This window comes from Scheffersomyces xylosifermentans (genome assembly GCF_036884685.1).
Source record: "Scheffersomyces xylosifermentans strain CBS 12540 chromosome Unknown RJT20scaffold_1, whole genome shotgun sequence".
Classification (NCBI taxonomy): domain Eukaryota; kingdom Fungi; phylum Ascomycota; class Pichiomycetes; order Serinales; family Debaryomycetaceae; genus Scheffersomyces; species Scheffersomyces xylosifermentans.
In genome coordinates, this window is record NW_027042939.1 from 2,160,837 (window position 1) to 2,187,956 (window position 27,120).

The 27,120-nt window shown below is 39.8% G+C and overlaps 10 protein-coding genes and 1 non-coding gene across 11 annotated transcripts; 9 read left to right on the plus strand and 2 right to left on the minus strand. All coding sequences in view use genetic code 12, as the record gives it.

The window, feature by feature from the left end:
• The first annotated feature begins 555 nt into the window (after positions 1 to 555).
• On the plus strand, positions 556 to 3,018 carry RJT20DRAFT_124529 (uncharacterized protein). The gene has a single exon (XM_064916272.1). The coding sequence runs from the start codon at positions 695 to 697 to the stop codon at positions 2,861 to 2,863; it is 2,169 nt and encodes a 722-aa protein (XP_064777361.1). The 5' UTR covers positions 556 to 694; the 3' UTR covers positions 2,864 to 3,018.
• Positions 3,019 to 3,576: 558 nt separating this feature from the next.
• On the plus strand, positions 3,577 to 6,193 carry RJT20DRAFT_113362 (anaphase promoting complex subunit 5; the record flags this gene model as incomplete). The annotated part of the gene is made up of 2 exons (XM_064915788.1): positions 3,577 to 3,986; positions 4,038 to 6,193. The coding sequence occupies exons 1-2, from the start codon at positions 3,698 to 3,700 to the stop codon at positions 6,191 to 6,193; spliced, it is 2,445 nt and encodes an 814-aa protein (XP_064777362.1). The 5' UTR covers positions 3,577 to 3,697.
• A 379-nt stretch (positions 6,194 to 6,572) lies between these two features.
• On the minus strand, positions 6,573 to 8,036 carry RJT20DRAFT_143804 (CDP-diacylglycerol--inositol 3-phosphatidyltransferase; the record flags this gene model as incomplete). Its single annotated transcript, XM_064918683.1, has 2 exons — positions 6,573 to 7,189; positions 7,976 to 8,036. 2 exons carry the CDS (start codon positions 8,034 to 8,036, stop codon positions 6,573 to 6,575), a joined length of 678 nt encoding a protein of 225 aa, XP_064777363.1.
• A 991-nt stretch (positions 8,037 to 9,027) lies between these two features.
• On the plus strand, positions 9,028 to 10,053 carry RJT20DRAFT_90392 (uncharacterized protein; the record flags this gene model as incomplete). The annotated part of the gene is made up of 1 exon (XM_064921318.1): positions 9,028 to 10,053. One exon carries the CDS (start codon positions 9,028 to 9,030, stop codon positions 10,051 to 10,053), a length of 1,026 nt encoding a protein of 341 aa, XP_064777364.1.
• A 989-nt stretch (positions 10,054 to 11,042) lies between these two features.
• EDC3 (Edc3p) lies at positions 11,043 to 13,035 on the plus strand. The gene has a single exon (XM_064916273.1). It carries the CDS (start codon positions 11,169 to 11,171, stop codon positions 12,852 to 12,854), a length of 1,686 nt encoding a protein of 561 aa, XP_064777365.1. The 5' UTR covers positions 11,043 to 11,168; the 3' UTR covers positions 12,855 to 13,035.
• A 792-nt stretch (positions 13,036 to 13,827) lies between these two features.
• Positions 13,828 to 17,976, plus strand: RJT20DRAFT_124536 (nucleocytoplasmic transporter). Its single transcript, XM_064916274.1, has one exon. It carries the CDS (start codon positions 14,168 to 14,170, stop codon positions 17,564 to 17,566), a length of 3,399 nt encoding a protein of 1,132 aa, XP_064777366.1. The 5' UTR covers positions 13,828 to 14,167; the 3' UTR covers positions 17,567 to 17,976.
• A 318-nt stretch (positions 17,977 to 18,294) lies between these two features.
• On the plus strand, positions 18,295 to 19,820 carry RJT20DRAFT_15105 (Mrp/NBP35 family ATP-binding protein). The gene has a single exon (XM_064919042.1). The coding sequence runs from the start codon at positions 18,382 to 18,384 to the stop codon at positions 19,369 to 19,371; it is 990 nt and encodes a 329-aa protein (XP_064777367.1). The 5' UTR covers positions 18,295 to 18,381; the 3' UTR covers positions 19,372 to 19,820.
• A 1-nt stretch (position 19,821) lies between these two features.
• RJT20DRAFT_15106 (SDR family NAD(P)-dependent oxidoreductase) lies at positions 19,822 to 21,079 on the plus strand. Its single transcript, XM_064919043.1, has one exon. It carries the CDS (start codon positions 20,122 to 20,124, stop codon positions 20,878 to 20,880), a length of 759 nt encoding a protein of 252 aa, XP_064777368.1. The 5' UTR covers positions 19,822 to 20,121; the 3' UTR covers positions 20,881 to 21,079.
• Positions 21,080 to 21,390: 311 nt separating this feature from the next.
• Positions 21,391 to 22,978, plus strand: RJT20DRAFT_124538 (uncharacterized protein). Its single transcript, XM_064916275.1, has one exon. The coding sequence runs from the start codon at positions 21,549 to 21,551 to the stop codon at positions 22,914 to 22,916; it is 1,368 nt and encodes a 455-aa protein (XP_064777369.1). The 5' UTR covers positions 21,391 to 21,548; the 3' UTR covers positions 22,917 to 22,978.
• A 161-nt stretch (positions 22,979 to 23,139) lies between these two features.
• VAC8 (protein anchor) lies at positions 23,140 to 25,280 on the minus strand. The gene has a single exon (XM_064919044.1). The coding sequence runs from the start codon at positions 25,047 to 25,049 to the stop codon at positions 23,364 to 23,366; it is 1,686 nt and encodes a 561-aa protein (XP_064777370.1). The 5' UTR covers positions 25,050 to 25,280; the 3' UTR covers positions 23,140 to 23,363.
• A 1,370-nt stretch (positions 25,281 to 26,650) lies between these two features.
• RJT20DRAFT_t8 lies at positions 26,651 to 26,761 on the plus strand. The gene has a single exon. It is a non-coding gene; the product is annotated as a tRNA-Pro (tRNA).
• Positions 26,762 to 27,120: the final 359 nt, after the last annotated feature.

The window sequence follows — 27,120 nt, forward strand, 5'->3', positions numbered from 1 at the left end:
TAGGAATGTGGGGTACCTCTGGATATGTCCATTTTGGGAACTGCTTTAGCAGCCATGCGGAGTGGGTGCAGCGTTGACAGAAATAAAGATGAACCTGTAGGCTACAGGCTACAGGGTACAGTTTTGATTGGCCAACCAGATACGAGTCGATTTAGTCTTGGTGTATCTAGCTGGAAAAAGTCATGAGCACTGGACAGAGAGGATAAGATGTACAATGTAGAATTTCTTGTAAGGCTGATATAGATGTATTAGTGAAATAGAATTAGCGGCCAGGAAGAAAAAGAATATTATCAGTATACTGTGCAGTTGCACGTTTCCATGAAAGGGAAAAACATGTAGATTTTTCGAATAATAAGAGTATTTATTTTTTTCTTCTGTTTTATATTTACTTTGAGAGACCTACCCTTCTGATAAGTTGTCCCTATTGACAACAGCATCTTATTCATTCTTGATTATTTTGTTCTTAAAATTCATCCAAACCTCCTACGTTGGTATAAAGAAAGTCGCCAAAACTGCGTTGTTGGTGTATCAAAAAAATGATACCATGCAGGAACTTTTCACTCTCATCGCCAAAATATATTTTTCGCTACACAAGCGATCTTACTATGGAAGACTACTGAAAGTTCGTTAAGAAGTCTACAGGTTACTCTATATCCACAGAAATTTGCCGAGTTAAAGTTCGAAATACAAGCAGATGTCTGTGCCGTTGAGCTTAATCTTGAAGGAATTGGAGGGTACACCCTCGGCCATCATCCCGATCCTCTCGTCTCTCTATTACGATAAGTCCATCTTAAATGGAATTTCCAAGCCTGATTCCAAGCACCTTGTTTCAAGAACTTTGAATCTCGCCAGATCTGCTAACGAGTACAATAAATGGGCCGGCACTAACATAATCCGTGTTATTGGAGACAACTACACCATCTTGGCTAACGAAGGGTTCAACTTGTTCAATCAGCTCATAAAGAATTTGGAATCATACAATGAAACCATTAATATCAAGATCTTGACCTCAACAATTGAGAGTTTGAACTATTTGTGTGATAAAATTAGGGGTAAGCCTACTTTGACAAGAGAAATCTTGACTCCCAAGCTTGCTACTATCATTACTTTGTACTTGGAGAAATTGCATTACAGTCCTTTGCTTATTATTAGATCTTTGAAAAAGTTGATCAAATTCCACCCTACAACTTTCAGACCATTCGGTAACAAGTTGAGAGCCAAGCTAATTGGCTTTTTGCATTTAAATGAGTTCACCAACTTCCCTACTCCTTTGAAGAATGCTATTTATCAGACAATTGCTACTTTACCAGCTATTGAAAAGACAGATCCCGAAATCAAGTGGGAATTAGATGTCCGTTCATTAGTTAAGGAATTGAAGTCTGTTTTGACAATTTACCAAGAATTTTTGAATTTAAATGACGATTCTTCTATTGTCAAGTTATTTGAGAATCTTCCAAGTTTTGAGGAAAATCAACAAAGCGAGAGGATTTTGCCAGACTTGGCTATTGACGTCAATGAACCTCAATCTGTTTTCCAGATCTCCACAAGAATTGAAATTTTACTAAACTTATTGAAGGCATATCTCACTTACGAGACACAATTCAGTGTGAAGGTTCCATTGGGTTTGGTGTTGACAGCCAACGAGCTCGTTTGTTCTATTAATGTTAGGTTTTTGTCTTTCAAGGGTGATATTAGAGACGACCAAATCAGAAAAATTATTAAAGCCACTACAGTTTTGAACAGCATGAACAGTGTGAAGTTTGTCAAAGAACTCGCTTTCGTATATAAAGGTAGCTTGTTACCTCATTTGGACAATATCTTCTCGTTTTTGGAAGTAATTGTTCCATTCAAAAACAAAAAAATTGACTATGATGAGTTAATTATCCAGGAACTCGTCAGCACAGAATTACTCTCGTGTGTTAGCACATTGTTGTCCTTGGTATCCTATTTAAGTGACTACTCTCCAATTTTGAGATTCGTTGACTTAGCCCTCTTATTGGTGGAGCCAAGAGTAGTTGACTCGCAGACGTTGGCCAAACCTGCTAATATCAATGTAATTTCCAATGGAAAGAAGAACAAGAAAAAGAAGAACAATTCGTCCATTCCATTGTCGGATCTCCTTTCTCATCAGCATTTATTTGCTGAGTCAATCCCTCCAACAACTTCGAAGACGGTTCGAGAGTTCTTAAATGCCATTATCACTACAGTGAGCTTACCTCCAACTCAGCATTACCGAATCATGAGATATTTAATCATCGAAGCCGTACATGCTCGTCACTACAACAACGAGCATTTGATTCCTGCTGGGCTCAAATCGCTCTTGATTAATGCTGTCTTATTCCCAGGTTACGAGAAGATTTCATTGTTGCCTATTGTATCCAGTATCTTTGGAGACGATCCACTTTTGAGCGTATTCAATAACCCTAGATTTCCACCGTTGCCAATATACATTAAAAGTGCTTCTGCAAAGATACTTGAAGAGCAAGAAGTGGAGGACGAAGACGAAGACGAAGACGAAGTTGTCGCCGAAGTTAAGGATGAAATAGCTGAGAATGAGAACGAGGAATCCCAGCCCAAGAGAAGAAAATTGGAGACAAACATCGTCCCTGCTGAAGCGGTGAGCGAGGATAAAGAGAAGATCTTTTCTGAAGTTAACCCTGATACTGTGATTCAATTTGCACCAAGTACGGCGAAGAAGAGCAGCTTTGTTGGAGAGGCTTCGCCTATTTCTGAAGAGACTCAGCATACATCTGATGCAACAATTGTCAGCAGCGGAGTTGCTGTTTCCAACGAAGATATCGAGGAAGATGGCTCTGATTTTGAGATGCCTGAGATCAACGTCGGAGATTCTGACGAGGAGTAAGTAGTATAGTAGATATAGAAGATATAGAGTATATTTCGAGTTTTAATGTACACGATCTAATTTCACAAGATACTGCAAAATAATACTGCAAAAGAATGTATTTTCAAGGTATGAGTGTGAAATATTGCCGAGGAATATATTAAGATTACGACCGGAAAGCACCACTTCACGATGCAGCATTGAACAGAGTAAGACGAATACCACACTACGCTGGAGTTTAATCTAATGTCAGCAGCCCTTTGGGCCATTTCTTATATTAAGGGATGAAAGAAATGAGAATGTGACCCATTCATTCCCTTGCTACACCCTTCACTTCCCTTCTCTTTACCATAATGAAACAGCCTGTAACTGATATATTCTCATTTTTTCTAAGGTAGATGTATATTCCTATCAATTTACTTATTCGGTTTGAGTACTCCCACTAGGTTATGAGAGATAACTGTTACATTCTTATGATATTCTTATGATATTCTTAATTTTGACTTAACTATGACTTAACTATGACTTAACTATGACTTAACTGTGATATCCTTAACTAACTATGAAATTCTTAACTATGATATCCTTAGCTATGATATCGTTAACTATAATATCCTTAACTATGGCATTAACTGTACGCGCGCTCAAGGAACAAGCGAAAAAAAAAAAACACTAACAAACGAAATGGCTGTAAATTTCGAATTGATTTGATCTTTACAACATTGTTTAGTAAACAAGAATTGAAAAACAAGAACAAATACACACTGGTAATTGTGCTCTTTGTTGAGTTCATCTACTTCTGCTTTTTGTTGTTATTGTTGCTGTTCCCGTACATAGTAAGAGACTTCCTTTACGATGTCGGAAGCAGGAGGTAACATAAAACTCCTCCTCACAGAGGATCTCTCTCCACACAAAATCGCCATGATGTTTCTTCTCCAGATTTACTGCCACAACGAAATCCCCATAAAGAGGATAAAACCGGTCCTCACTACTTTGATCAAATTTGTGGAAAACGAGACGTTATATGATGAAAACGACAAAATCATAGTCATGCCCACTCTCAGCAACTTCTGCTACTGCTTGGATACAGCTTTGATAGAAGCAGTACAACCAGGTAGGTCCCAACAAAATCCAACAATTGCTGGTGATATACTGAACAAGGAGCCAAAGCAATTGAATGGTGAGATTGCTGAAGTACACGCGGACTCCAGAAAACTCCAAAAACGTATCCTAAAGTCTCTTTGGGATATTGACTCAGTAGAAAGCTTGGACTACCATATCACGAGCTGTTTCGCCATGCTAGTCACTCCAAACGTCATCTTCAAAAGCCCTTCAAGGAATAAAAGGATTTCATCGCGTTCATTATTGGGAAAATTCATTCACAAGATAACAACAGCGTTCAAATTGCTCAAATTTGACGAGGTTTTCCTACTTTACGAAGCATTCGTAGAGTATCGTGCTTCATCACGAGAAATTTACATAAATTATGGCGGTTCAATAGCCGACATCAATACTGATTCTATACCGTCACAATTGGGGCAACTGAGCCAGGGTGAAAGTGAACTAAATACATCCATAAACGATGACTTGATATTATTCAGCAAGTTGAACGCTCAATTGAAGGGTAATATTGGATTCGATATTCCCACGTCTTCTCAGTCCATTGTGGAACGCAACGTGCAACTAGTGTTGGTTCCTAAACACGATCTTCAGATATTGCTTGAGCGACAAATTGGTCTTCTTGAGACTTACGGGACGAGGACCCCACAGATGTTGAAGGATATAATGCGATTAATGACCTCCCCTAATTCCAACACATGCCTGATACAAAATATCAATTTCAACAACCTCCCCTCCTATTATTACATAAAATACCTAGAATCATTGCATAGCTGTGATTATAATGGCGCTTTTGAAGCCTTGCATCAATATTTCGACTATATGGTCTCTAATAATTCTAAGTACTTTTACCATTTTGCATTGATATCTCGTGCCTCTCTTCACCAGTTCTTCGGAGAGGACGAGAAGGCTATAGATGCAATAGAAGAAGCTATTTCTGTCGCCAGAGAGAATAAGGATAACTCTACTTTGACATACATACTATCATGGTTATTCAACTTCATGAAGAATAAACCTGAACTATGGAATCGCCAAAGCTTTTATAACAACAACAGCGAATCCCAGTTGCTAAACTTTTTGATCAAGAAATCACAACTGGTATCGCTACTGTTGTATTCCATGAGTTACAACTTCGAGACTTTGCAAATAATGAATAACGGTGGTCTGATGACTTCTTATTTAGAGAGCTTGTTGAAAGCCAGTTATATTTCCATCAATGATCAAATTCCGACTTTTGTTCGATCCATGGAACTTACCGCTACCGTATGGAGCCGAATAGGTAATCCAATTCTTTGTGATGCATACATAGATATATTATTAGAATCGACTGAAAAGAAGGATGATAGAGTTTCAGTGAAAGTGCGTTCAAACTTCTTGCGGTTTCTTAAAGGAGAAACAAATGCAGCATATAAAGACCTTTCAAAGTTAAAAAATCAAATAGGCAAGACCGACTACTCATTACTAAACTCAATTCAAACACGAAGCTTAATAATGCTGATCAAGCTTAACTTGCTAAAGGGTCGTTTCAAGGTCTGCAAAGAGATCATAGACGTGTTGATCAGCAATGAGACAAAAGAAATCGAGCTTAGCAATGAACTAAGATTGATTCAAGTCGAAGTTGAAATTGAGTTACAGAACTACTCGAGAGCCTTGAAGCTTATTGCGGACCAATTGAATTCTTTATCCAATTCTGACACTTACTTGACTATAAAGCTTAACTTACTAAAGTGCAAGATTTACACTATCAGTGGAAATCATTCAAAGAGCTTGGTTTTAATCATACAACAAATCCAGCAAGGCAAGAAAGTTGGATTTATCACAATAGTCGTTGAAGGATTGGTTCTCTTGGTAACAACTTTAAATAAGCTTGGGTATTACCAAGATGGGTACGACATCTTTACCGAAATATTCCCAATGATCTTGGGAACGGGCCACAAAGAAATCATTTCCCAAGCATACCTTGACTTGGCTCAGATTTGCTACCAAATGCACTGCGCCAATAAAGACGAAGAGTGTTTTCAGAGGACGCTCAAGTTCTTGAGCCTAAGTATCAAAGGCTTTAATAGAAGTGCCAACCTAATCAAATTGATTGAAGCTTTCTCCTTTGAGAAAGAAATAGCGACGCTGATTGCTGATGAGAGTCTCAAGGACCATGCAACTCGCAATTTAGAAATCCTTCGCTCGAAGTCTGTAGAAGAGAGCTCTCACGGATTTGTGTTATTAAACTACTAGCATCACTATATCAATTTATTAGTTGCGTAGATTCGTTTCTATACAAGAATTGCATAATATACAATATAAATAAAAAGGCAGTGAAACAAGCATGAAGTGAAATATTAAAAGATGAGTTAGTCGGATCGACCAATCTCAATTGCAAGTGCAATCTATGGTAGGTTCATGACTCGAGGTAGAGTGAACCATATTATTATTTTCGAATCTGTGATTTCAGGAATTGGGGAAGGCAGTCTGAACTCAAGTTTGTTAGTTTGAAAAAATCTGAACTTTGTACTTTAAGCACAGATGAGTTAATAGCTCTATAGCTATGTCGTAGAATATAAACAATATGTATCATTTTAAATGAATTCCAATTGCCTTAGTTACCCAAATAGTCCTATTTGGACTTGTCCTCTGCATCCATTCTGGCCAAGATCATTGAGGCATTCTTCAATTGTACAACATTGGCGAACTGCTTGAAGAACCAAACTGGAGCACTCAACCAGGCCAAAATGGTACCTAACCAGAAGAAGTTATAGTAATGCAAGTAGATAGCCACGTAGAACAACTCATTGGCAAGACATACGAAGAACAACACTGATCTGTTGTTGTAATACAACGATAAGATCTTAGATTGCTTGGAATCCACATTCTTATGAGAAGCTGAACCTAAGCTCAACATAGCGTACATATGCATATAGTGTGAGGCCAAGTCTAATGACACGAGCATCTGCCAGAAGAAGGTGTAATTGGGGTAGATCGTTCCCAAGTATACGATCAACGACGAAGTGGCACATCTGTCTGTTACCATATCTAACACGGCACCAAATCTAGTACCCTGGTTAAACTTTCTGGCGGCATAACCATCAAAGGCATCTAGGAATCCCGATATTCCATAGAAGACAAGGGTGAAAATTGGATGACTACGCATGCTGATGAACGACAAAACTGCCGTTACTATACGGAGATAACCGATGAGGTTAGGGATGAAGAGGAAAATGTCATTGACAGTGACTATTTTGCTGGTGGTGGACTTTGTCGACATTGTGGAACTATGTATATGTGAGTGGATCGTTGTGTATGGATGTGTAATAGTTGGATCAATAGGAATCAAGGGACACTGATTCATACACCAAGAAATATTCAGAAGGCTTGAAACTTGGTCTTCAGGTTGACAGCACTCACGGAGTATGTACTACAATAAATACGGCTTCTGTTGTGTGCCAATCGATGAAACTTCGACTTCTTTCTGAAGATCTGAAAAAACTGAAAAACCGCTTACTACGGATGGGGACGGTGATAACTGGGACAAACTGGCAAAGTAAGAGTGTCGGGGCCAAAAGATTGTGCAAGAAAAAAAAAAGCACTATTAAACCCAGCAGTAGTCGATACCGTCGTGCTCAATCGAAGATAGGTCGGTTTGACTGATATCTACGTTGTCCTAGGCAAAAGAAGACTTCGTAGCTCATGCCAGTGTTTTCCATAAAGCTGAAAAACCAGCGACACCAGGCAGGGGAGGGCATATAGATCAGTTGGGGAGACGATTATTGCTGCGGTACGGGTGCATCTGTAGCGACAGGTTCTGTCAATGCTCGGTAAGTTCTCCTAATATCCTAAAGCAGTTAGTGTGAAATCATCCGGTCTCTGGCGCGGAAGCTTCTTGTACATATTATTTCGGCGAAGGGGAGACGGATGGGCGAGGAAGAGATACCGGGGAGCGGGCTACAGTCTGGCGAGAGATTGAGGGGTGTTAAGTAGTGAAAGTTGAGGTTAAGAGGATATGGCAATGGTGCTGGATACTGTGTTTGGTATCAATGATGATGAAAGTGTTGTGATAGGAGTGGCAAGCAGTGGGATGCATTGCTTGCGCTGAGGAGTAGTTGCCGACTTAGCCGTGGTGCAGCGAGCCCTGATTATGAGAGTGCCTCTGGAGCAGGGCAAGGAGGCTGCGAATGGCCATGGAACCACCACGAACCAGATTGGGACGGATCTGGACAATATCTAACGGTGTGAGAATTAAGAAACACGCGAGGTCTCTAGAGAGTGCAACAATGTCTTGCGACAGATGAGATCAATGCCGTTGTATCTGAGACGAGATGCTGTAGCCGATGGCATCGTGGGGTGCAAAATTATCTCATAAAATCCATGCGAGGCGTACTCAAAGAGGGGGATTGGGCAGACGAAGAATGATCAGGTAGTAAGGTTTCGTGAGTAGCCAAGTATTTAGTTAATTATAATTGTTGTATTTGGATATGTTGTAACTTCTGTGACTTAAGAAAAATAGTCTATTATAGTCCAATCTTGCGTATTCTCTTTATCTTATCTGTAGACCACAAGGGGGGTTAAAAAAATGCAACCCTGAAAATCCAAGTTGTTGCTCAGCTCTACTAATGAGAAAGTGTATGTTCGAAGTGTTTGTAGATTGTAATGAGATTTGTAACATAATGGTCATTATTACATATTGGAAAGAGTTGTATTCTCCAGTAGGGAATATGTAGTTTATGTAATTATATGTATATTATATATAAATATTACGTATAAGTATTATATAATTATAGATATACATTATATATATCTTCATCTTGCTGGATGGTTGGTATTATTATTTAGCAACTTTGACGGGTTTAACCTCCTTCTAGCAATTTGACGTATTATAAACTGAAGGATATGTTGTACCTCATCAAATCGGAGTTACCAATTGAGAAAACTCCGATCCTTGCTAATTGTGAAAGAGTCTTTGGCTCCACAGTTTTCAATTGTTTTGTAAGCAGTTGTTCTTCAGCCGCTTGTAGTTTAGTATTCTTACTCTTTATTGAAATAGTTTAGAATAGTAGCTTAGAATACCATAAAGAATGTCTAAAGATACAGTTCTAGTAACAGGAGCCACTGGCTACCTCGGTAATTACGTTGTCCTCAAGTTGTTGGAATCTGGCTACATTGTCAGAGCATCAGTGAGGGATCTCTCTAAGGAGAAGCAATTGCGTGAATCATTTGTTGCCAGTAGCAACAAGTCGACCGAAGAAATCGTCAAGGACAATCTCTCCGTATTCGAGGCAGACATCACTTCGGATGCTAATTGGTCAGAACATTTTGACGGGGTTAAGTATGTTCTACACACAGCTTCTCCTGTTTCTTTGGGTCCTGATGCCACTACCGAAGATTACATAAAACCCGCTAAAGCTGGTACATTGAGAATATTGAAGTTTGCTAATGAAGCCCCAAGTGTCAAACATGTCGTCTTGACATCGTCTTTGGCTGCTGTGTACACTGGAAAGGATGCTAATACTCCAGAAAACCCATATACTGACGACGATTGGACTGATATCGAGAAAGCTGGTCCAGATCAAAGCTACTCCATCTCGAAAACTGTAGCTGAGAAGGAAGCTTGGAAGTATGTTGAGGGCAAGAGGTTTACCTTAACAGTAATCAACCCAGCTTTCATCTTTGGAGAGCCATTGAAGAATGGAACTGGATTTTCGCCATCGTTGACTATCATTGTCAAGCAATTGGACGGAACTTGGGAGGATGGTGCCCCACAGATATTCGTAAATGGTGTGGATGTCAATGATGTTGCCCAGATTCATGTTGATGCTTTGACCAACCCACGGGCGGTAGGACAGAGATTCATCATTCATACAGGAGAAACTTACGATACCTTGGAAATAGCTAATTTCTTAAGACTGGAATTAACTGAGGAGGAAGGTAAGAAGCTTCCCACAAAGCTTTTGGATGTTCCTGAGGAGAAGCGTAGAAAGAAGAGATACTCGTCGAGTAAGAAGGCCCAGGAAGTATTCAATTGGCATCCTACTCTGTTCAAGGACGCCATTCTTAGAACTGCCAAGGATTACTTGGCCAATGAGAAAGCTAAGGCTACATAAAGAATTCACGTCTAGCTAGATAACAGCAGTTTTTTTTTAGTAGTGAATGATACTGTGACTTCGAATCAAAGGTACTATGGAAGTTTCTTGGATGGCTTGTCGAGTATCATTTTGAGTATGAAGCATCTCAGATACAGTTATTTTGAATATTATGTTTGTATAAGTGTGCCATATACTTGCAATTAACGGAGACAATTTTACTGGATCAACTCGTAGCAACTTTTGAATCCATTTTGCAGCCGTTGTAGAGTGCTCTTATAGGTATACTCTTATCAAAGCATTGAGGAAAAACTACGGACATTTTCAATTTCATTATAAATAACAGCTAAATACGTATATCTTGTCTCTTTTTTACAACTATATTTCTTTTGAACTCTTGCCACAAGTTTCTTCGTACCTTATACATGATTTCCCAAATTGATCAATTGTCACTGTTGTACTCTCAAACTTATATATAGGTCGTGCCGTTACCATAATTAACAAGGCTCTTTTCTCGCTTTTCTGTTTTTCTTCATTCTTTTCACTTCAAAATCGTCAGTTCATCATTCCACAGACCTTTTTTTCTGCCTACTCCTAAGAAATCACAATACTTTCTCACTAGTTTATGCTCTTCTGCTAACTAATTCAAACTCTCCTTCTCACTATTACTGACTCTCTTTCTCACTAATTTATACTCTCACACTCTCCATTTCTAGCTCTCCTTCTCACTAAGTATACTCTCATGTTCACTGATTCTCACCCTCACTAAGTTCTCATTAAACTCTCTTTCTCATCTCTCATTCTCCCCTTCTCACTAATGCAAACCCTATACTCACTAATTCAGACTAACTCTGGACTCTCCTGGTACCTAATTTATTTTCACACTCATTTATACTCTCATGCTCACTAATTTCTCACTATTTCTGACTCTCATGCTCACCACTTCTAACTCTCCTTCTCCCTCTCACGCTCTCCCTCGCTACAGCATCCCCTCACTAATTTTCTCAGTGGCCGTTTTTTAGTGAGCGTCTAATCATTTACCGCCCATAGTATTAAATTGATTTAACGTTCTTCTTCATTCTCTGTGCTGTGACCTCGATAGCATACGACGTTCCTTGTAGCAGTCTGCAGCACCGATGACGGAGTTTATCAACTACAGAGTGGACGTCACCCTCAAAGATGGCACCAAATCAACCGGTACCATCACTCACGTCGATAGCTCTCAGATCAGTCTCGGCAACGCTATCCAATCGTTCAACCCCAACCATGCCATCGCTAACTTGAGCGTTCCCAGCTCCAACATTGCAGACTTGAAGGTCATTCAGCTTCCACCTCAGCTACTCAAGAATGCTAAGGGAAAGGCCAAGAACAACAATGCTAAATACACTAACAACGAGAACAATCCTGGTGAAATTCGTCCTGGCTCTACCGCTCCGTTGTTGGACGATGCCATTGTATTCGCCAAGCAGGGCTCTGTGCCGCCATCAAAGGACGCTCACAATGGCAACGATAGAAGCTCTTATAACACTCCAAGAGGTAATTACCCGAACTCCAGGGCAGGAACCCCCAAATTGCGCTCTGTGAAGGTTCAAAATCATCAGAACTATTCCACTGCTGGTTCCGTCGATCCAGACTGGGGTGACGAAAGTGATGTTCAGGAAATCAAATCCGCTGAATTTGACTTTGCCGCTAACTTGGCCATGTTTGATAAAAAGTCCGTTTTTGCTGACTTCCAGAAAAAGGACACAGTGAATCCTGGTGATAGACTCGTTGGCCACAACAAGGTTGAGAATGTGGCAAAACAAAGAAAAGAGAAGTACGATAATGACGAAATGGTATTGGACACTAGTAGAAATGATAACTGGGATAATATTGGATCAGCTTCGAAAAAGTTGTCCATTTCTGAAAGAGCCAACAACAGTACAAGCAATTTGCATAAGGATTCCCATTTGGCAGCCACCCAGAATTTGAAGCTAGTGCATGCTGATAACTTGAGCCCAATTCCATTGGCATCTCCAGTTCAGCTCTTAGAAATTGAGCGCTTATCCGCAGAGAGTTACGGTGTCTCTCCATCTGTCATGACTGAAGTGTGTGCTTCCAACTTGTCGCAATTGATAGCCAACCATGTATTGGGTGGCTCTACTAGACTCAGTAACAAAAAGAACCATAATTTACCTCCGTTGGTTCTTTTATTGATTGGAAGCTCGAGATGTGGCAGCAGAGCATTTGCAACTGGACGTCACTTAACAAATCATGGAATGAGAGTTTTAGCATTTGTTATTAATAATGAGGAGTCTGATAAGAACTTAACGGAGCAGTGGACCCTCTTCGAAAATTGTGGAGGTAAAATAATCTCCTCTAACGTTAACGAATTGCTCAACATCATAAACCATCAATTGGACACTCCTGTAGAACTCATTATTGACGCATTACAAGGGTATGACGATCATCTTGAGGACGTTTTCTATCAAGAAGAAGACCAGCAGGAGTTGCGCAGTCTTATGAACTGGTGTAATGAGCCCCACCAACTGAACAAGGTGATGTCCTTGGATATTCCCTCGGGAATCGATGGTGGGTCGGGAACACTTCTGGACGATTCCTTGAAGTTAAACTGCAAGTGGTGTATTTCTATGGGTTTGCCCATTACGGGTTTGATTTTGGCTTACAAGAATGGACACTTGGAATCGGGAGATGTTCAACATTACTTAATTGACGTGGGCATTCCAAATAAGGTCTACAGTAGCAAGGGTAACTTGAGGAAGTTTGACAAGTTCTGGTACAGTGCTGAGAGCAGTATTAAGCTTGAGCTTTCTAACGACTAGATGACAAAAGTTCAAACAGCATATAATGTATAAATATATAATTGTATTATAGTTATTAAAGAAAACCAAAATTACAATTTTTATCCTGCTGTTTTCAGAGGCAGCAATGTTCACTGTAATTTCGATTCGTCTTTTACTTCTCTATGGCTTCACTTTACATATGGATACATTTCATAAGCACTCATTAACGTGCGTAATTTACAGTACCCTCAGTATGTTTCAGTACACTCTCACCAAATCGCATTTTTTTGTTTACCAATTTTTTTGTTGCATCTTTCGAAAGAAGTGATTGAAGACAAGAAGAGTTTAGATAGTCTAAGGCCAATTCCGAAGGATATCTGAGGAGCCAAGTTGATACTTCACCAGTAGAAGAGCGGTAGAACCTTATTACCAATTTCAACAGGTCAATTTGAATCTTTTTTGGTGAAATACTTGGAGTTCTAAGTGAATTTTCAGATCTCAATAGAACTCACAGCTTCGTTTGCTAGCCAATTGAGTTCAATAATTGAAGGGTAATTCCTCCCATAGAGCATTAGGTCATGATGTTCGGATCTTCTACGGGCACAGGCAACAACAATTGGGGATCTTCCACTGGTTTTGGCAAATCTGCATCGTTCAGTGGAGCTTCATCTGGTTCTACTGGAGCAAGCAACTCTCTTTTTGGCAACTCCTCTGGTGCAAATGCAAATACGACATCCACTGGAGGATTGTTTGGCAATTCTAATGCATCCAATAGCACATCTGGTGGTTTATTCGGCAATTCAAGCAATAAGAGAACCCTGACTGGTGGTCTTTTCGGAGCCAGCACAAATAATACAACGAATACCAATCCAGCTCCTACAGGCGGCTTGTTTGGCAATACGTCTAGTACAAACACAAATGGTACTAACCAAGCTTCTTCCGGATTATTTGGAGCAAATAAATCCGCTGGTCTTGGTACGACCACAGGGGGACTCTTTGGCTCTAGTAACAACAACAACAACAACAACAACAACAATAATAACAATAACGTTGGAACAGGTGGTCTATTTGGATCCACCAATAGTAGCAATACAATTGGAGGATCTACTCCTTCGGGAGGACTTTTTGGATCAGGAAATAACATAGGCTCCACCCAAAGTAATGGTCTCTTCGGTAATTCGAACAAACCTACGGGTGCCAGCTTATTTGGTTCTCTGACTCAGCAACCGAGTATCTTAGGTTCTAATCAAAATCAATCATCCCAACAGCAGGCATACTTACCAACCGTTAACAGTGCCAATCCATACAGTTACGATAAAGTATTGACAAATCTCCAGAGTAGTATTTCAGGTATGCCCGAATCGATAACGAACACGTTATTTGCCCAAGATGGCAACAAAGAGCACTCAGACAGGAAGAGACGCTTTTCCTATTTGGAGAAGAAGAATGGAGATGACAAGAAGTCTAGTTTGCTCAGCAAATTAGGACAGACATTTAGAATCTTCCGTAATACTGCTTCTACTGCAAGTATAGCGTCCATTAGGGGACTTTTCACCGATTCCAACTACGCCAACACAAAAGTCAAACAAAGCATTTTACCCAAGTCCACTTCATCCACAGATAATAAGCGTGTTGATAAGCCTACTTTCCGTACTTCAGTTCAAGCCAGAAGGGCTGGTTCAATGAAACGACTTGTTATTAAATCAAAGCCTTTAAAGTATCATTTGATTGATGCAGACAAAGTTTTCAACTCAAAAAGAAGCAAAATAGTTACAAATGTAGTTCTGTCTGATAGGCTTTTGACAGAGAGATACCCAAGTGATGATGACTCTGATTATGAAATTACGGCAAAGTCACAAAATGGGTTCGGAAGATACCCTTATAACATCTCCTCCGATGACAATAACAATAAGACTCTGAAGTCAGGTCTGAAAGTAATTGCCGGAGAAAGCGTGAAGCTGTCTGACAACGTAATCGACGAAATTCCTAGTCAAGGAGAAGGCTATTGGTCAACACCTGCTATAAGCAAACTTTCTGATATGACTTTGGAACAGTTGTCTGCGGTAGAAAATCTCATCATTGGTAGAATTGGCTACGGTCAAATTGCATACAACTATCCTGTAGATTTGTCTCAAATAAAGAGAAAGGCAGATGAGAATGGTGTCACTTTAGAGAATGAGCTCTTTGGCAAAATCTTTAAAATGAAGAAAATGTTGATTCTCCTTTACACCAATGAAGATGAAGAAAAGCCGCCTATGGGAGTGGGTCTTAATGTGCCGGCTACAGTGACATTGGAGGGAGCAAAGCCCAAAGAGGGGATATCTATCGGTGATTACATTGGACAATTGAAATCCCAGAAGGGTATGGAGTTTGTAACATATGACCCCATAACGTATGTCTGGGTGTGCAAAGTGAAGCATTTCAGTGTCTGGGGTTTAATAGAAGACGATGGAACAAAAGAATCTCGAAAACTTATGGAAATGAAAAGAAAGCAAGACGAGAAAGAAGATGATGCAGAAGTTGAATACTCGAGGATATATGAAAATAAAGAGTACCTTCAAGAAATCAAAAAACAACGACTCAGCAATCTGACTAGAGGATTGCCGGGAGGATGGAGATATAACACAACTAACCAAGATATTAATCCATTGGACATCAAAAGAGGGATTGTCACCAATGAGATCAGAAACCAAATTGATTTATACAGAAATGAACAAGTCTCCAATGATTTGACTGCTCACGTTAGCGACATTACGTTGGACTCAGAGGAGTCAGACCGGTCTGCTTCGCCCGATAGTCTTGTGTTTGCTGACCAAGACTTGCCAGATGATCAAGGACAGAAGAACTTTGATTATTTGAAGCAACTAGTAAGTTTCCTCCCAGGAGATGTTGACATGAATGAAATCGTGAATGAGAAGGCTTACGAGCCTGACATCACTAATGATGCAGTTTTCGATAATATTCAAATATGGCCCAACTTGGCTACCTCTGAAGACTGGATAGTTCAATTGGAGTTAGCTAATGATATGAATTCTGCATTAACTCCTTATTTTGGTGAAGACGCAGGAGGCAGAAAGCAGGTTTCTCCTTCGAACGTTGATGAGGTTTTATTCTCTGATTTTAACAGATCCGCATTGCATAAAGACCAGTTCTCTACTCCAACTGTGGTGAGTAAATTGGCTGTTATTGATGATATTGAGGTTGGTGTCGATGATGACATATTCCCCAACAACATACCGAGAATAGTGTACGATCTCTTGGCTAAATCGACATTAACTTCAAGATCTAACTCCTTCCCTATTATTAAAGAGACTTCCTCATTAAAGTTTTCTGATTTTATAACTTCAGATCTGGTAGCTGACGAAAAGCAATTGCTCACTCTCGGAGCCGCGTTATTTGATGATATTTCCATTAGCAAACTTCATAATCTTGATGCAAGTGATCCTTTATTGGCCAAGTATCTTGACGACACGGAAAGAAAAAGATTATTCGGAGAGTGGTTAAAGATCTATAACAAGAAGGATATTGATACTCTTGTTAAGAAGAGTAAGTCGAATCCGTTGGAACTTATCTTTGTTCTTGTCTGTTCTGGCGATTTGCAGGGTGCTATAAAGGTGGCTCTTGAATCTAATAATTCGCATCTTTCTGTTATATTGACCTTAACGGATTCCAATGACGATGCTGTAAAAGGAATAGCCGGTCAGCAGGTAGTTGCTTGGGAAGAGAGTTCATCTTTACGTCTTATCCCAAAGCCAGTTGTTAAGATTTACCAGATATTGTCCGGGGATCTTGATGAAGTTGTTTTTGACTTACCATGGAATGTTACCCTAGCATTAAAATTGTTCTATGGCGATTATGGTGCCAAATTACATGAAATAATCAAAGACAGTCAGGATCTCTTTGAGTCATCCGATGATTCTCGTGAGGTGGTAGATATCTTGAAGTTCTATAGTGCTTTTAATACTTCAGACGTCAATGACTCTCTCAAGTTAATTGCAACTTCGTCGTTGAATAGTAAATTGAAGTGGCTCTACTTCAAAGCCTTAGGGAAGGATTTGGGAAGCGATGCTTTTGATGATATCACAACCTCATTTGCTGAATATTTGGAGAAAGCAGGGCTCTGGAAGGAGGCCATCTTTGTATATTCCCATTTAAGAGATGATAAAGAGAGCAGAGCGCGCATTAGAAGCGTGGTAATATCAAGCATCAAAAACTTCAAGGACGATGACGAGGAATACTTGGTGAAGGTGTTGAAAATTCCGGTAAGTTTAATCTTTGAAGGGATTGCGATAAGTAAGAATTCTACGGGAGACCATTGGGGAGAGTGCGAAGCTTACATCAACGCCGAATTGTGGGAAAATGCCCACTCAGTAATCACAAGTAAGCTTGGACCTTCTGTGGTGGTCACTAATAACGAGGAGTCGAAGGATCACTTGCTCAAGTTGGTAGCTAATTTTCCACAATCTGGTAAGATCATTCCTACCTGGAATAGCGGAGCAGGCATTTATGAGAACTTTATTCTTCTTTTAAGAAACAGCAACCTCGATGCATTAAACTTCTTGTTGTCGAACATCCCCTTGGTCAAGAATGCTTCTTCATTCGAGGCCAAATCTGCACTTAAGATTATTTCGAAGAAGGTTGGAGACATTGCTATTCAGAGAGGAGACATTGCAGATGTATCTAAGAAGATAGATCAATTATACTTGGGGGAAGCAGAGCTCAAATACTTCCAGATTCGTTTGCAGGATTAGGTGTATATCTCACTAATTATAGAATAATAAAAATTAGCATATTATATTACCCGATTGATGTACTAAATTATAATATGAATCTCTCATCGAGTTCGTAGAGGACTTTCTTGTCTCCATGGTCAAGCTACTTTTGTTACTATTTTGTTGTAATAGCCCTCTAGCCTCATATTCATGCCCATAAAGAATTATAAAAGACTCTCCATGGTAACAAGCTGTACTTCTCTCATATTCAATCCCGTCATTAGGAGTTATGGGGTTTTGCAGCAATTGCTGTGCAGGAATTTCTCAGCCTTAACATTGAGAATAACTGTAAGGTTTCTCCAGAGAGAGAGAGAGAGACAAGTCCGTTACACAGTACAGAATACATTGTGAGCGTATATATATAGCACTAGATATAGTGATAGATGTCCATTATTTCATCTCTATTATCTTACAAAAATTTAAGATTATTAATCTGAGTAATAATACTACATTACATGTTTCAATATCTCCACTATGAGAACTTCCTAAACATAAACATAAACTTAAACTTAAACTTAAACTTAAACTTAATCGAATACCCACCAGTTCACCCATCACCATACATTTCTTCCTTACCATTATCATCAATGATTACCTGCAGTCCCCCTCCGATTACTAAGAAAATGCGAGAAGTCTTCTGATTGCAACAGTCTTTTTCTTTTGGTGATTGTCTTCCTTGTAGAGATTGAATAGATAGTTGATTCATAGTAGTAGTAAAAGGCAGTATTGGACCTAGTAATAAGCTGAAGGACGATCCTATAAACCTAATAGACCATATAAACTTGTAACCATAGATGGCGCCCTCAATAGAAATAGCCAAAACTCAACTCACAGCTCCAGAACCAGAACACTGTCCTGGACCCGAGTCGGAGCAAGCTGGAAAAGATGATGCCTGTAATGGATGTGCTAACCAAGACATTTGTGCATCACAAATCCCCAAGGGACCAGATCCAGATCTTCCGCAGATCAATAAGAGACTTTCCAATATCGACCATAAGATCCTTGTGTTATCTGGAAAAGGAGGTGTAGGGAAATCAACATTCACATCCATGCTAGCATGGGCTTTAGCCGCTGATGAAGACATAGAAGTTGGCGCTATGGATCTCGATATCTGTGGCCCTTCTTTGCCCAGAATGCTAGGAGCGGAAGGAGAATCGGTGCATCAATCCAACTCCGGTTTATCGCCGGTATACGTAGCAGATAACTTAGGCTTGATGAGTATCTCATTCATGCTTCCAGATCCAGATTCAGCTGTGATCTGGAGAGGAGCAAAGAAGAATGGTTTGATTAAGCAGTTCTTGAAGGATGTCAACTGGGGAGAACGCCTCGATTATCTTGTCGTAGATACGCCTCCTGGAACGTCAGATGAACATCTCTCAGTTACCACATACATGAAAGAAGTAGGTATAGATGGAGCATTGATTGTAACAACACCACAAGAAGTAGCGTTGCTTGACGTTAGAAAAGAGATAGATTTCTGTAGAAAGGCTAACATTAAGATCTTGGGTCTCGTGGAGAACATGTCCGGTTTCGTATGCCCTAACTGCAAGGGTGAATCTCAGATTTTTAAAGCCACCACAGGTGGAGGCAAGAAGCTCTGTGAGGACTTGAAGATACCATTCTTAGGAGCAGTGCCACTTGACCCTAGAATAGGAAGAGCCTGTGATTCTGGTGAATGCTTCTTCGATAGCTATGCGGATTCTCCAGCTGCAACGGCGATTTTGGATGTGGTTGATGCCTTGAGAGACCAGGTGGAGATTTCCCTTGAGAAATTGACTATTTAAGTCAAAATTAAGTATTAAGTCAAAATAGAATTGCATAGGTCTGTAAATTATTTAGGAGTATTTAAATACATGGCACGGGTTATAATATAACACTACGATAATTTAAAGACTACTTTTACTCACACGACCCTAAATTAGGAACTTGGCTACTTGCATATATGTTATACTATCTATATTCCATGCATTCGCTGATAGCACGGAGCTCGCTGAAAGGTACCTTATCTCCAAAGTGTCAGTTTTCTTCTTCATCATATTTCAGCAAATTATTTTAAGAACATGTCAAGATGTATATAGTCCCATGCACAGTTAACTAATAATATGTCAAATGGAAAGTCCGAGTTTATTCTGTTTGCTACAATAAAAGTGCCAATATTCTCTCATATAGACAGTAAAATATACTTGAAATTCTTTTCTTTTCAAACAATAGAAGGTCCTTCCTTCTGAATGCATTATTTAACGGAAATGAATATATTTTGCTGTATAGTATATAATGGTCTGTATTATATATGTGTGATGAGCAAGTGCAGCACGAAAGGAGATTTTGTGGGGCATGTTCAACCCCTAATAAGTAATCAAACAGCAAGCCTTCACAAGGGTTTCGCTTCTAAGCCATTGAGATATCTGCTATTTATACCCCAGTTGAATAGGAGATTTCATGGGTTTTGTCTATAAACGAATTTGTTAAATTTTTCATCTACTCTTGTAATCTACTCTTGATAAGTAAGATACTATCACACTAAAATTAATACGATGTCTTATAATTTTTCAGATAAAGTAGCTGTCATAACAGGGGGTCTTTCCGGGATTGGATTGGCTACAGCTGTTAAATTACTTAAAAATGGAGCCAAAGTAGTTATTGGAGATATCACTTCAGACAGCAAAGTTGATGGACTTCTTGAGACCATAAAGAACCAATCAGGCAGTAATGATGTGAAATTCCTCCATACCGATGTCACTTCTACTGACGAAGTCCAAGCATTGGTGACCTACGCTATAAAGGAGTTCAGGGATCTTGATTTTGTTTTCGCCAATGCTGGCATTACCGACAACGTGGAGTCTCGGAAAGTTTCACTTGATAAATGGACTAATACGCTTGACGCAAATTTAAATGGGGTGTTCCGGTTGAACAAGGCAGCAATTAACTACTGGATTGAAACTAACAAGAAGGGTTCAATTGTCAACACCGGTTCTATTATGTCGTTTATTTCAAATCCTGGTCAAGCTGATTATGCGGCATCCAAAGCGGGCCTCAAGGCATTGACCCAGACGCTAGCTCTTGAATATGCCAAGAAAGGCATAAGAGTAAACTCGGTCAATCCAGGGTTCACAGATACTCCGATGCTAAGTGGTCTTCCTCAATCTCCAGAAGAATTAGGTAAAACCCATCCCATGGGACGAGTAGCCCAACCGGAAGAGATTGCCAATGTAGTTGCATTTTTGCTATCAGATGAAGCCAGTTTCGTGACTGGGGCCTCAATATTGGTCGATGGTGCTTATACTGCTCAATAACTGGTTGGTTAATGGATAATATATACGAAATAGTGATTTCTGGTAATGTAAGGTTGAAATTAATGAATTGCTCGATGGTCTAATAGTAGAGAAATTTGCAGCCATTTCCAGTTGTAATAGAGGATTTATTATTAGCACACACTAAGTGTTTCCAATTCTACGTTTGTGGTTGAAGACTTCAATCCAAACTATACAATTCGAGGCTATTTCTGTGAATCAAGCAATAACCCTAACTCTCCATAGTAATTCATTCTTTTAATAAGTATCACTTGATATTTATGATTTGTCTCACAATACATAACCCCCCATCCATGTGTTTTGTATGTCACATCTCCTCCCACAGTAATCTGAGGTTGTCACTCACATAGTTAAGAGACAAATAACTTTCTCACTTATAAGTATATGCAGACCATATCTCTGTTACCCTCACATTGCTCTCCATTTAACTATGGGCATCCAACGATTCTTTTAACTATGGCTTCTTAACTATGGCTGCTTAACTATGCAGATCTTGAGAAGATAAGCGATGTCCCTTTGTTAGTGGTTTGGGTGAGAATGTTAATTAAATTCATTTCTATGTTGTTCTCTATAAGACAAGAACTTGACAATTGGTAATTGTTGAATACATTTGTTTGTTTTAGTAGATTTCGGATGGAAACAGTACAAGGATGCTGGATACAACGCCTCGATCTATTGCTCAAATAGTCCATAGTAACCCATACTTCACTGAATCACGGCTCCGGTCCCTCTACTCAGATTTTGCCAAATTAAAAGATTTGAATCCTGATGGATACCAAGCAAACATTCATGCTTGGACTTCACTAATAGAAGACTTGATCAAGAACAACGCAAGCTATTCAAAGGTGTTTGTTTCTGCATTTCATCCCAGTTTGGCACATGAACTATCAATACCTCCCCATGGGAAACCCAAGAGTCTAGGCTTGGTCTTTGAAGAACTCGTTAATGAAAACATATTGATACCTTATTCGCGGTACAAACTGGAAACGAGATCCTTTCATGATTTGATTAATCCCACAAGCAGTATCGGACAATTAATATCACCGTCTTATTGGGTCTCAAAAGGATTGCTGTCTATTGGCTTTAGTACAACTTCCTTCAGAGCATCGGATAGCAAAGGTGAACTCGTGGACGAGAAATATATTTCTTGGGAGCAGTTGACGAAGTACGCCGGTATCTATTTCGATTACATAGAGAAAGAAATCGAAGATAGTGGTAATCCCTCGAGTGCTTTATATAATAGCCATACGCTCTACTCGTTCCTACATTCCAAAGATATTACTTTGACCGAAAAAGATGTGGAGCTATTCGTTACCTACTGGTCTAGAGACATAAAGAAGTGTGCTGTTAGGACAGATTCAGAAGGATATACGTATATCAAATTTGGCAGTACTGAAATTTCAGATCAAGACATAGGGGTGATCCAATTGAAGGCTAGCATAAACAATTTGAATAGAAGAAACATCGAACTTGAAGCGAAAATCTTGGAGGTTGAAAATAACATGAAGGGAGTGCTTTCTTTAAAAAGAAAAGATGAGCAGAAGTCAAGGCTTGGCCATTTACTTAGAATTAAACGGGTCCTTTCTAAATCTTTGGATGGAAGTCTCAGCTCTTATAGTGAATTGAGCTCCATCCTTTTAAAAATTGAAGACTCAAAGTTTAACAAGGACGTCTATACGCAATTAGTGAGCAGCTCTGCTATATTGAAGGACTTGAACTCTAAGATAAACTTGGACGATATTGCCGACATTAAGTCAGAAATAGAAGAAGAAATGGAGAAGGCAGACGAAATATCACTGGCACTTGAAATTGGTAACTCAGTTGACGAACTGGAACTTGACGAAGAACTTGAGAAGTTGTATAAGGAAGAAGTAACGGAAAAGAAGGAGAATAAACTGTCCAAATTAGATGATGAGTTGTTGGAAAGGCTTGGCAATTTGAACGTCAATGAGACAGATCCTAGTCCAATAGAAGAAGACGCTGAATCAAAGAAGATAGCTGCACTTGAGGGTTTATAGGGCTTTAATAGAATACTTTTAATGATCAATATAACGATATATTCAAGATAAAATTAAATTATTGTGGTGTTCGCGGCTCCTATCCATCTTCAGTGAGGCAAGATATATTATATATGTAAGCTATATGTATAATAAATAATGAAGAATAAACGGAGGAGCTTGCAAAAATCTTGGGATAGGAAGAAAGGATACCATGTATCCACAAATATTATAGAATTAAACAACAGTGTAATTGTGCAATTACAAACAAAAATATTGGAATGCGAGCAATCAACTAATAAACAACAAGTAAATCTACCAAGTAGAATGTAATAAGAACAATAAACCCTAGGACTCTTTTGTAGCACAGCTGAATACAACTCTCAATCAGCTGCGTCTCCTTTTCTCACACCAGCAATCAACTTTTAATAGATAACAATTAAAATTTATTCATACGTATAACCACGATCAACCTAAAATTTGTAAGATCTGTTGTGTCAAGTTAAACAACTCAACTTTTGGATCGTCAAATTGATCCTCGTTAGATTGCAGATTTAACTGTGCCTGAGATTGTGTTTGTTGTTGAGAAGCACTCAAATTCTTGATGCCAGAGAGAATAGTCTCATTTTCCTTGATCAACGAGTTGATTTCAAGATTATTGGACTCTAACAACTGCAAGATAGTCCATAATGCAATGTGTTCAAATGTGGCACTACCACTCTGTAAAAATCTTATGAGGAATCCATAGATACCTTCATCTGGCTGTGACCAGTTGTTCAAGATGTATTGTTTGTGTTCGTTTGATACTCTCGAGCATAAGTTGGCCAATGCAGCAGCGGAATTACCGCATACCTCACCGTTCTCTGAGAACGTTAATGGAATAAGCACGTCTATGATGTGACTCTCGTATAACTTTGGCTTCAAATCATCAGCTAAAGCCAAGATAGCGAAACAGGCCGAGATTTCCAGTTGTACTGACAATGGGACCTTTAATACCAACTCCTTACACTTATCTACTGCACCTGCTGCTAATAGAGCTGTTCTGTTCTTTTCACTAGATGCAGCGAGGTTTCTGAGAGTAGAAACGGCATGGCATTGGATTTCTTCCAGGTCTGTGTAGTCAAGAAGAGATACAAGCGGTTTCAAAAAGCCTGCTTCAATGATCAATGCCTCATTCAATGGGTGAATCGATATATTTCTGATGCATGCAACAGCAGCGAGAACAAGTGGTTGGTGGTTACATGTTAATAACTGGACCAAGTGAGGTAAACCACCAGCTCTTACAATTTCCACTTGATATCCTGAATCTGATGCAAGGTTTCTGAGGGCAAGAGTTGCTTGACATTGTACTCTTGGAGATGGAGAATCCATAAGGTTAACAAGCTGAGCGACAAGTTTTGGTTCTGTGCTGGCTAACTTCCTTCTGTTGATTTCATCGACAGCAATGTTAGATAATGCTGTTGTACAGTAATATTGAACATCGGCATCGTCGTTAGATAATAATGACACTAACACCGGAACAGCACCAGCGTTCACCAACTCTTGTCTATTCTCACCAGAATGGGTCATATTGAGAAGAGCTCCGGTGGCATTTCTTTGTACTCTAATGTCCTTTGATTTGGCCAACTTTGTTAAAGGAATAAGAGCTCCACTCTTGGCAATCTTTGACTTGTTATCATCCTGTGTTGCCAAGTTAGTTATACACCCAACTGCGTTACATTGAACTTCTATGTTGGTAGACATCATTTGCCTGATCAATGGTTCTAAGCCACCCATTTCGACTATCAAAATCTTGTTTTCAGTGTTTACGGCAAGATTTCCGAGTGCACCACATGCTGCCCTTTGAACTTCTGAGTCTGTGCTTTGAAGAAGAATGAGGATAGGTTCCAAGACGTCTCTGTTCACTTCCCTGACGTCCTTCTCGGTTATTTCAGCGAACGCCAAAGCGGCTGAACGCTGTAAGTCGATGTTTTCTGAGTACACGAGTGTGCTTAGTGCTCTCAATGGACCGTTACTGAAGAAGTCAACGTCAGAACGGTTTTCCAAATACTGAAGAAGTGCGGAAATGGCCTCTCTCTCGTTTTCTGCAAGTAGAAGTTGGGCATGGCTGCCATCGCCGGAGCGTGAGCCTAAGCAACTGCAACAAGCACCCATTACGATTATTGAGTGGTATTTGGGTTATTTGGCCGCTTTTTTGAAGGGTTTGGGACTAGATTTCACACACTTGGTCGGGTACGACTACCGTGAATACCGTGAATGCTGAAATTAGTAGGGCAAAGGTTGGGGAAGAGTTCTCAAACACAGATGATAGTTGAGTACCTTTCTCTTGTTTCTATGGACTGAATGGATCGTTATGCGGTTGTAAATACGAACTGTTTGCCTTGTGTTCAACTATTGGCTACTCGTATCCAGTCACGACTTCTTTCTGGCTGTGTCACTCTGCTTGCAACAGGGGCGATAGGACAGCGACAAATCACAATTAAATGCCAATAAATCTGCTAATACCACGTTCGTGTTCGACTGGTATGGTCAATGGTACAATTCGTTCTTCACGCTATGGTAATCACAGAACTATCCCTAAAATACAACTGTTCTCTACCTGTCACCACCGTCTTGACTACGATGGTTTTCGGTTTATCTTGACGCATTTGGAAAATTGACTGCGTAGTAAGCGCGGAAAAAGGCGGGTAATTGTGAGACTGCGAAGTTGACGAGGGGAGCGGTGGAGATAGGGACTGAATGGTACCAGGTTTACGCTGCGAATTGGAGGAAGGTGACAGGCACAGGAAGAAGATGGCAGCAACTGCGTTAGATGGGGGGGCTTTAACGGTGGAATGGGAGCAATAATTGGGAATAGGTGGAGTTGAGTAGAAAACAAGAGTAGTCTTGACATGTCGAGTATTGAAATCATTGTCGGATTATACCGTTTACGGTGTGTTATGGTAAGGGATAAGTCTTGGAATTGATTTATGGAATTGGTCATATTTGGCTGCGGTTGTCTCAGAGAACGCAGGCAGATCTTCTCCCTGTCATTGCCGCAACAACCCTGCAATCTCGCGTTTGCCATGGCAACACAAGCCACACGGACTGCAAAACGCAAAAAGTTTGATGAAATACAATAACATCTGTGTTTAGTAAGAGACGTACTTGGGGGGAACATCCCAGATGGGCTTTTCTGAGGTTATTGTAAGGTAAACAACACGTTAATTCCGGCGGTTTGCGGGGGTAAACCCCAAGCCCGTTGCTGTTATCAGCGCTTGCCAAGTAGATAAATTGTTATGTAACTTCGTATTTTTGATTACACTTTCCATCGCAGTATATCTCTTCCATATGGTATACAGTATGTTCCATATCAACTCAAGAACATGAATGATATGGTAGTATTAAGTCCAATTTCTTGTTCCATACAAAAAGAATGGCCCAATTTTCGCACCCATTTCGGAAAATTATGAAATTGCAGCATCCATAAAATTTTTAACTCAAGGTTCACTTTAAAATCATTTATTTTAGGTGCTTGAAATGACATCAAATTATACATAAACATTATACAACCCTGGAAATAAGTTATTATAGATGAAATTACTACCTTAAAGCTGATTTTGGGAAGAAATACGGGATTTTGCCCTTTTTTTCTTTTTTAAGGTGGATGTATATTTCTACTACGACAATATTGCGGTACGGGTATTTCCCTACTATTGTGGCATGGATGTAATAACACCTCCGATCAACTCACGAATTTCCAAATTTCAACATTCGGGCGTGTGGTCTAGTGGTATGATTCTCGCTTTGGGCGATGATTCAGGTTAAACTTGAATCAAACACTACAAGCATGCGAGAGGCCCTGGGTTCAATTCCCAGCTCGCCCCATTATTTTTTGTTGATATTATTAATTGCTATCTCACCACATTTCCGAATCGATGGATGTGAACGCCGTATCAGGACTGCAATTCCACAAGAGTTTCCTTGTCGCAGCCACGCAGGCAGTTCCAGCCTTTATGACGGGACTATCTCTACTATCTCTAGTCAAGTCATGCAAAGAACTACACTGCATCGACTTCCCCATGTTCATCTCCGATGCAGAGAAGATCAATATCGATGGCTAATGTGGCACGTGACGCAATTTACATCCATGTTTTGTGCGGTGCACACTATTCCGTCCTTAATATCTTCCATGCCTAGAAACCACCAAAGATTGCTGTACAGTTGTCATCAGTTCTTCTTCATC